The sequence below is a fragment of the Oryza brachyantha genome, chromosome 11, assembly GCF_000231095.2.
Source record: "Oryza brachyantha chromosome 11, ObraRS2, whole genome shotgun sequence".
In the NCBI taxonomy this organism is placed as follows: Eukaryota; Viridiplantae; Streptophyta; class Magnoliopsida; order Poales; family Poaceae; genus Oryza; species Oryza brachyantha.
In genome coordinates, this window is record NC_023173.2 from 8488986 (window position 1) to 8498033 (window position 9048).

The window sequence follows — 9048 nt, forward strand, 5'->3', positions numbered from 1 at the left end:
TTGCTCTGGTCCAACAAAAAGTATCTCGAGGTACTAAATCGTTTCCTACCATTGGATCTAGCTGAGCAGGATGTGCATTATTAGATTCAACGATCAGAAATGATTTGGTACCGCGAGGTATCGGTAACTCGAGGTACTTTTTATTGGACTGGAGCAAATCTCATGTGATGGGGTTCTACTGGCTTCCTGAAGAATTCCACAAAAAGATGGATCAGATTAGGGGCAACTTTTACTGGCAAGGTGTGGGGAAGAAGAAGAAGTATCACTTGATCAAATGGCAGGCTTTGTGTAGATCTAAGGATTATGGAGGCTTGGATTTCCTTGACACCAGGATGTGCATTATTAGATTAAACGATCAGAAATGATTTGGTACCGCGAGGTATCGGTATCTCGAGGTACTTTTTGTTAGACTGGAGCAAATCTTATGTGATGGGGTTCTACTGGCTTCCTGAAGAATTCCACAAAAAGATGGACCAGATTAGGGGCAACTTTTACTGGCAAGGTGTGGGGAAGAAGAAGAAGTATCACTTGATCAAATGGCAGGCTTTGTGTAGATCTAAGGATTATGGAGGCTTGGATTTCCTTGACACCAGGATAATGAATATTTGCCCCCTGAGTAAGTGGATGATACAGTTGGAGAACCAAACTAGAAGTGTATGCTGTGAGCTGCTAAGGAAAAAATATATGAGAGAAGAATTTTTTCAAAAGTTCTCCTGTAGGAGTGGCCTCTACCACGCCATTGTGCTGCCCCATGCCAGCGCACCACGTCCTTCTCCTCACCGTCGCATCCTCCTCCAACCATCGACCGCCGTCGTCTCCCACCCTATTATCGCCAAGTAGCACTCCACCGCCCACTTCTACCCAGAGCAGCGATGACCGAGAGGAGAGATGAATAGAGAGGAGTTTTTTTTTCCACATTTGAGTGACATATGGGTCCCACGCTAACTCAGTGGCGCTAACCGGGTCAACATGTCACTTAGGACAAAATCACTTGCTCATACTGATATAGGACTTATGTTGCACTGGTTTGGACAATTCAGGAACCTCGTTATATCTGGTTTTCGTGTTGAAGGATGGAAATCAGATTCGTCGACAAGGTGAGGGACCTTAAATGAACTTATTCCATCCTTTATCTACTGGAAATAGTTCACTAGAGATCCCTAAACTTTGAGCTGAGTTTGTTTTTCGTCCTTGAACCGAAATACATGAAATATGTATCCTAAACTCATAGAATCCGTTCCAGAAAAGTCCCTAGACAGTATTGACCCATTCTTTTTTGACCGGTTTCGCTGACGTGGCATCCGGTGGGTCGCATATGTCAGATTATTTTATTTTTTCTCTCTTTCCCTCCCTTCCTCTCCTCTCTTTTCTTCCTCCCTCATGTGCATCTATCTCTCTTCTCTCCGGTGGGCGGCGACGGGCATGGATGGCGGACAACGACCGGCGAGCTGGGTAGCGGCGGGGTGTGGATGGCGCGCGATGGCATCGGTCTAGGCGCCGAGGCATCTTGGGGAGCGAGAGCACGGCGGGGCGGCGAGCGTGGCATCGGATGGTGGATCGCCGGTGGCGCTCGTTACGCATTGCGTGCACTTGGCTGTCGTGAGGCCGTTTGGGTCCCCTTCTTGATTTCGATCTCGAGGTCCGCGAGCTCCGCGGAGGGTGGAGCCATCCTCCAGTCGTCGAGGGCGGCGTCGTCGCCCGTGCTGCTCCCGCTGCCGCTGCCATCTCCCAGACTCGCGACATTGGACACGGTGGAGCCGCCGGGGATTACGGATGGTGGGGGAGATGATAGGACGAGGTAGTGCGATCGTATTTGTTTCTTCCCCTCTGAATTTGGTCGGGTGCAAAATCGTGTGATTCAATGCGTTCATCAAGATAATCCATTCAATTGATCGTGATTGATGCAAGGGATATGCGATTTTTATCAAATATAGATTGAGCCATTTTTTATGCTGTGGAGCAGATTAACAAATTTATGATGACATTGAGCATAGCAAATCTGTAATGAATGTGAATCAATGCTATTTCCTAATGCTCATCTGTTTTTTGATTGCAGGGTGACAAGCCAGATTGTTCAGAAGTTTCCCGATCATAATGATTTGCACCTAAATATTACAAAGGGTGATGTTCGTCATCGTCCCAAGAGCCGGCGCATGGGGCGACGCCACCGGCCGCCTGGTTGAAGTGAGTTGCTCTTACCGAGGCATGGAGACCAGACGGACCACAAGCGTGGCCGACGATGAGGAGGCGGTGGTGCATAGGCCGTCATGGGCGGAGGCTAGTGTCGCTGGGCGCTCCATGGAGGTCGATCGGGAGCTGGTCTGGGTGGAGGTGATCGACGACATCGCGCTGGCGTGGGCAAATGCCAACAGAAGCTGCCGGAGGGCGGTGGCGCGGGAGCGAGAAAAGAGAGAGGAGAGGAAGGGACGGAAAGAGAGAGAAAAATAAAAGTAATATGACATGTAGGACTTACTGGACATCACGTCAGTAAAATCGGTCAAAAAAAATAAATCAATACTGCCGAGGAACTGTTTTTTAAACGGATTCTATGGTTGTAGTGTACATATTTATGGTATTTTGGTTCAACGATGAAAAACCAACTCGACTGAGACCTATGGTGGACTTTAGGTTATCTCGCGCCCACGGGTTGGTTGCCGTCGGCCTCGCCGCCCAAGCCCGAGCGTGTGATCGACCATATTTTTCTTTATTTGGGCCGCGCCTTAATAGAATGTCCCGTAACGCGAACAGCCCATCCATAACTGGGCTCCATCCAAGTCGGTGCCTTGCTCCGTAACCGTCCACTCTGTCCCCCTTGGCTCGCCTCCGCCTCTGCCTCCCTTCCAGTTCCCCACGCCGCCTGCGCCGAGCTCCACCCCGCGAGCGAGCGGCGCCGCCGCCGCCGTCCTGCTGCCTCCGCCGCATCCTCTCCGGTAAGCACCCGCACGCAACTCTTCGTGCTCGTCCCTCGCCACTCCCGTCTCCTTTTCCCTATCCGTAGTTTCTCTTCTAGATCAGGAACCCCTTTCTCTTTTGCCCTAACCCTAAGCGCTAATCCCAGTTCGTTTTCTCCCAAAGTTTGGCGGTCCAGCTCGAGCCGCCGCCATGTCGCACGTCAGGTCCTCCTCCGATAGGCACCGGGACAAGGAGAAGGATAGAAGGGATACACACAGGAGGGAGGACAAGGATCACCACAGCAGCGGGAGGAGGGACCGGGACAAGGACAGGGAGAAGGATAAGGATGACAGGAGGGAGAAGGACAAGGATGACAGGAGGGAGAAGGAGAGGGACTCGGAGCGCGGCCGCGGTGGCCGTGACCGTGATCGAGGCAAGGACCGAGATAGGGGAGAACCGGAGCGGGACAAGGAGAGGGAGCGGAAGGACAGGGATAAGGAGAAGAGCCGTAGTAGCAGGGACAAGAGCAAGGATGAGAGGGAGGATAATAAAGATAGGGAGAAGTCGTCGAGGGGCAAGGACAGGGGAGGAGATGATGTTGGGGATCTGTCTAAGGTTGATGATGGGAATCAGAAGAAGCGAGTCGATGCTCCGGTGGAGGCTGAGAAGCCCTCTACGGTCGAGCTCAGGGAGCGCATTTCTAGGTATGCCCATGAGTGACTTTTAATTGTTTCATTGGCATGATTGTTTTAAGTTAGTATGCATCTCTTCCATGTAATTTTTGTGTCTGGCCCTAACCTAGTCAATTGTAATGTAACATTTCACAATTTTATACTTCCTCCATTTCACAATGCAAGTCTTTTTAGCATTGCCTAGATTCATATGGATGCTAATGAATCTAGACACATATAAATTATATACATTCATCCATGAATGAATTTAGGCAATTTAGGCAAGACTAGAAAGACTTACAATATGAAACGGAGGTAGTAGCAATTATATGCAGCTCAAACTTGTTTTGTTGACTTAGTCCTCGTGCTGCTTTGACTTAGTGGTCTTTAGACGCTAACTAGAGTGTATTGGGTTAAATAGGGCAGCCTTTTTGCTATGCATTTTTTTCTCATATTGTTTCACATGTACAAGTTGTGCTAAATTGTGGTTGATGGAATTTATAGCACAAGCACATCTGATGTTGATATTGAGTGCATCTCGGGTTTAGTCATTCTAGATGGGTTTACCTTACTGCTGGGGTGTAGTAACGATAAGGGTCCGGTAACCCACCCAAGTTCAAAGTTTTTTTCTGGTAATTTTTGTCCGATTTTTCTATGTTAGCACTTTCCGCTGGGGTGTAGTAACCCCTCACCATAACGGTAAGGGAACCCTGATCCTAGTTTAACAATGAATGCACAAAGTTTGAAGTTGAATGAAGACATATCACTTATAATAATTTTACCAGGATTAACAAACTAAATTAGAAGCACCCAAGGTAAACCTTTACACAAAAGTCTCTACGGACAATTTTATTATAATCTTCATATGCTGACCTGCTGTCTGATTTCAAAGTTGTCTTGTCTTTGTTGCATTAATCCAGATAACTACCCACTGTAACTAGAGCTGTCTTGGGTATTTGTTTGTTTACCTTTGTTTATGCTACTTGTATTCTGATTAAGTGCCGATTTGTTTAAAACTTCTAAGGAGTTTTACTTATTTGTGCTGCCCAATAAACTGAGTTTCTTGTTTATTCAATGAAGTTATTGGTTTGGTTTGTATTAGAAACAAAGTTAAATATACAGAAAATTGTGCTATCTTCTTACACATGTTTATTAAATACACTAAAAACTTACTGCCGTCTGATATTCTTGTTGAACCTTTTAATTTAATCGATTGGTGATTAGCATGTTAGAGATGTATCTTTTTCCTTTTTGTCAAATCTTGTATTTAAAAATTGAGAACACAAATAATCTCTAAATCAGGTCTTTACTTCAGGTCAAGGGAGGAAAGATTGAATGATAAAAAGCAAGAAGGAATACTGGATGATAATGATGATGCTGATGAGATACTATCATGGGTGGGTAAGAGTCGTAAACTTGATGAAAAAAGGGAAGCAGAAAAGGAGAAAGCATTACGTCGTGCTCGAGCATTGGAGGAACAGGTGATGGTTTAGTTATGATCTTTGTGTATATATATATTTGAAAATAAAAATCTGTACATATGCTGTACTAACTTTCATATAACTCAGGACAACATTTTAGCAGAAAATGATGAGGACGATGATGATGAGGAGCAACAAGAGGATAATCGAGTAGGAGGTAGTCCTATGCAAATTTTGTTTAGTTGTCATGTCTTTTGTGTATTACATCTTTTGAGTTCTTATTCTGATCCAGATTAATGTGTTTCACTGTTTCACTCTTTTACAGAGCACTTATCTGGTGTGAAGGTTCTTCATGGACTTGATAAAGTTATGGAAGGTGGTGCAGTTGTCATGACCCTAAAAGATCAAAGCATTCTAGCTGATGGGGATATCAATCAAGGTGATTATCTTTTGCATGTTTATATTTACCAGCTCCAAGGGTAACCATAACCTGACTTGAGCAAAACAAAATTGTAGAGGTTGATATGCTTGAGAACATTGAGATTGGTGAGCAGAAGCAAAGGAACGAAGCTTACAAGGCTGCGAAGAAGAAAGGAACATATGATGACAAGTAAGTTCACTGTACACATGTGTTACTTCTAGGCTTCTAGCATGCTACATTTATTGGATTTTTTTATAGAATGTCCTTTTTTATGCCTGCATGCAGGTTTAATGATGATCCGTTCTCAAAGAAGCCTATACTTTCGCAATATGATGACCCAATGGAAGACGAGGTGAAGTAAAACACGATGCTCAGCTTTGTTTGTTCATATCCTGCTATTGGTATTTATTTTAGTGTTGCACCTGCCAGGGAGTGACACTTGATGAAGGTGGACGTTTCAGTGGTGAAGCAGAAAAAAAGCTGGAAGAGGTACTTCAACTTTACCCTTAGAATCAATGGTATCACACTTTCTTAGGGATAATTGGAAGATACTTCCATTGCATCTTTGTGTGGACTGACTATATTTTGATTTTGCCAGCTCCGCAAAAGAATTGAAGGCGGGCATGTGCAGAAAAAGACTGAAGACCTTACTTCTGCTGCAAAGATGGCATCAGACTACTACACTCAAGCTGAAATGCTTCAATTTAAAAAGCCGAAGAAAAAGAAATCCCTTAGAAAGAAAGAAAAGCTTGATCTGGATGCACTTGAGTCCGAAGCTATTGCTGCTGGATTGGGTGTGGGTGATCTTGGATCCAGGAATGATGCAAAACGGCAATCTGCTAGGGAGGAAGAGCAAAAGGCTGATGCTGAAAAGAGAAACTATGGGTATCAAGCAGCTATTGCAAAGGCTGAAGAAGCATCAAAAGCATTACGTCAGGAGAAAAATGTTTCTGGTAAACAAGATGAACCTGAAAAACTAGTTTTTGGTGACGATTACGAAGATTTGCAGAAATCTCTGGAACAAGCTAGGAAATTAGCTCTAAAGAAACAGGAAGAGACTGCTGCATCTGGCCCTCTGGCTGTAGCAGAACTGGCTACTGCAAGATTAGGTCAAAAAGATGCAGATGCTGCAGAAGGAGAGGGACAGCAAAATAAGGTTGTTATCACGGAGATGGAAGAGTTTGTGTGGGGCCTACAGTTGAATGAAGGTAAACTCTTTTTATCTTTTTGAGCTTCTTGGTGGATTTTAAAGAAGTATACATGCATTGACTAATAAATCAATTGACTCTTTTTGTTATCTTGTTGCAGAGACACGCAAACCAGAAGCTGAAGGTGTGTTTATGGATGAAGATGATGACATGATCTTGACAGATACTGTAGCAAAAGATGACATGAATGGTCTTGCCGTGGTCAAAGAGGAAACTAACATTGAAGGCCCTGTGAAGGATGAAGAGGAAGAAGAGGTAAAACCAGATGACATTGTACATGAAGCTGCAGTTGGCAAGGGTTTGGCTGGTGCTTTGAAGTTTCTGAAGGAGCGAGGGACCCTCAATGAGGGCACAGATTGGGGAGGCAGAACCACAGACAAGAAGAAAAGCAAGCTTGCTGGTATTGAGGATGGGCCAAAAGATATTCGCATAGAAAGGATCGATGAATTTGGTCGAGTGGTAAGTACTTACCCTACACCCTCTCCTAATGGCCCTCACCCGTGAGTCTCCCATGCATAGAAAGCATGAAACTTATTGGAATGAACTGCATTATTTAACAGCTATAATTGAGGCAATGGTGAATTACTGATTGCTTTTTGTTATATGCATTCCTCTATTGAATTTTGATTGCATTTTCTACTCAGCATGATAATCCTGTTCATTTATTGCCTTTATTTGAGCCCTGTACGCAAATGGTGCTAATCTGTGTACCCTTTTCCCCTAGATGACACCAAAAGAGGCATTTCGGGATCTTTCACACAAATTCCATGGCAAGGCACCAGGTAAAATGAAGCAGGAAAGGCGCCAAAAGAAGTATCGCGATGAGTTGAAAACCAAGCGAATGATATCTTCTGACACGCCATTAATGTCTGCGGAAAAGATGAGAGAGGCTCAAGCTCTCAGCAAAACACCATACCTTGTCTTAAGTGGCAATGCAAAATCAGGGTATGTTCACATATACTTTTGACATCCAAGATCATGTGTTTTAGTTTCCTTTCTGATGCTAGTATCCTGTTGTATCTTCTTAACCATTTTTATATCTTCAAAGACCTTCATAAAAATCCAAAAACCTTACTCGTTTTTGTAGGTGTTAAGGACTTAATACTGCATGACATGAGATTCTCCTTTTGTTTATTCGAGTATTGTACACAGTTTTTTTAACTGAGTATATCCAGTGAAACCCACTCTAATTGTTAACACATTAGCTCTCAATGTGGTTGGATAAGTTGTGATCACATTATATGTACAATTTGGGGGGGATTGAGGGTCTACCACTACGTGTTTTCCTATTAATACTTCTAGTTATCTGGATGCGGTGCCTGATCTAGTTCTATTTGATGCGGTGCAGTCAAACGAGCGATGCCAGCGGTTTTGCTACAGTGGAGAAAGAGCATCCTGGGAGTCTGACACCCATGCTTGGGGCCAAAAAGGTTGGTTATGGCATTCCTTGTTCCATTATGCAATTAGTTTATGAGTAAATTAGTTTCTGTGGTTTTTGGTAATGTATTCGTCATACATATGTAGTCCAACTTCCCATATTCAGAATCCTGACTTCGTCTATTTCTTTGTCAGGTTGAGCACTTTTTGGGTATCAAACGAAGCGCCCAGGGTGGAGGCTTGCCTCCACCACCTCCAAAGAAGCCTAAGAACTGAACATGCATGGATTTGGTTGAGTGCAAATCTGTTAGCATTCTAGTGCCATCTATTGCTGTGGTTTGGAGCAGACCTGGAATGATAAAACACCGCCAGAAGCTTTGATGAAGTAGCTCCAAATGCACTAACATGTAAGAACCTGCTAATTTTTATTCCAAGCTGATTTTTTGTACCAACTATACTTATCCGTGCTGCACCGCCAAATGCAGAGTCAGAACAATATAGAAGTGGACTTAAATGTTGTCTTACCTCCACATCAGTTGTGTTTAAGCTGGACATACGAGTTACGATTGCTGACAAACTTTATAGTGTCTTTCACTTGTGTTCGTCAAAAAAGCATATGTAGGTGGATTGGATGGCCAGTGTTGCCCACCACTTTTTGTAGATATTTGTGTTGGAGTTACTAAAAGCCTTGTCGCATTTTTTGAAGATCTGTACCACATACCAGTGTGCAAGGTTCAAATCCACTTGGACACTTTGGTAGGTATCAGTAACAATCAATTTTACCACTTCACCCTTAACCAACTCTTTGTCGATGGGGTCAATTGCATGGTGATGCAGGAGCAGATCGGGGTGTTCCCGGTGGGGCGCGTGGACGACCTGTGCGAGGTGGCCCAGTACCATATACCAGTGTGCAAAGGTTCAAACCTGAAAATTTCTAAGCTTGTGAAAGATGTGAACTAACGGAAGATGTGTGTGTCGACTGTTGAGTATGATGATAACGTGAGCTTTTAAGCACCAATCAATTCACTACAACAGTTCTGATTGTCAATCACACCCTC

At 44.1% G+C, this 9048-nt stretch overlaps 1 protein-coding gene across 5 annotated transcripts; it reads left to right on the top strand.

The window, feature by feature from the left end:
- The first annotated feature begins 2800 nt into the window (after nt 1-2800).
- Nucleotides 2801-9029, top strand: LOC102716257 (SART-1 family protein DOT2). Of its 5 annotated transcripts, XR_001551453.2 has the most exons (15): nt 2801-2930; nt 3076-3596; nt 4879-5044; nt 5132-5201; nt 5310-5423; nt 5501-5594; nt 5691-5757; nt 5835-5894; nt 6004-6613; nt 6714-7072; nt 7338-7558; nt 7962-8043; nt 8186-8397; nt 8697-8746; nt 8828-9029. XR_001551453.2 is itself a non-coding variant. In XM_015842536.2 (13 exons), the coding sequence occupies exons 2-13, from the start codon at nt 3103-3105 to the stop codon at nt 8264-8266; spliced, it is 2418 nt and encodes an 805-aa protein (XP_015698022.1). In that variant the 5' UTR covers nt 2801-2930; nt 3076-3102; the 3' UTR covers nt 8267-8504. The 5 variants fall into 5 exon arrangements, 2 of the variants coding, with proteins under 2 accessions (XP_015698022.1, XP_006662872.2); XR_001551454.2 differs by lacking the exon at nt 8697-8746; XR_001551452.2 differs by lacking the exon at nt 8828-9029 and having other exon boundaries at nt 8476-8820.
- Nucleotides 9030-9048: the final 19 nt, after the last annotated feature.

What these genes read in the sequence shown, in the direction of transcription:
- LOC102716257 (XM_015842536.2), top strand. Translation starts at nt 3,103, where the DNA reads ATGTCGCACGTCAGGTCCTCCTCCGATAGGCACCGGGACAAGGAGAAG. An exon ending in CTCGAGCATTGGAGGAACAG is followed by an intron (nt 5,045 to 5,131) that starts GTGATGGTTTAG and finishes CATATAACTCAG; the next exon opens with GACAACATTTTAGCAGAAAA. An exon ending in AGTGGCAATGCAAAATCAGG is followed by an intron (nt 7,559 to 7,961) that starts GTATGTTCACAT and finishes GATGCGGTGCAG; the next exon opens with TCAAACGAGCGATGCCAGCG.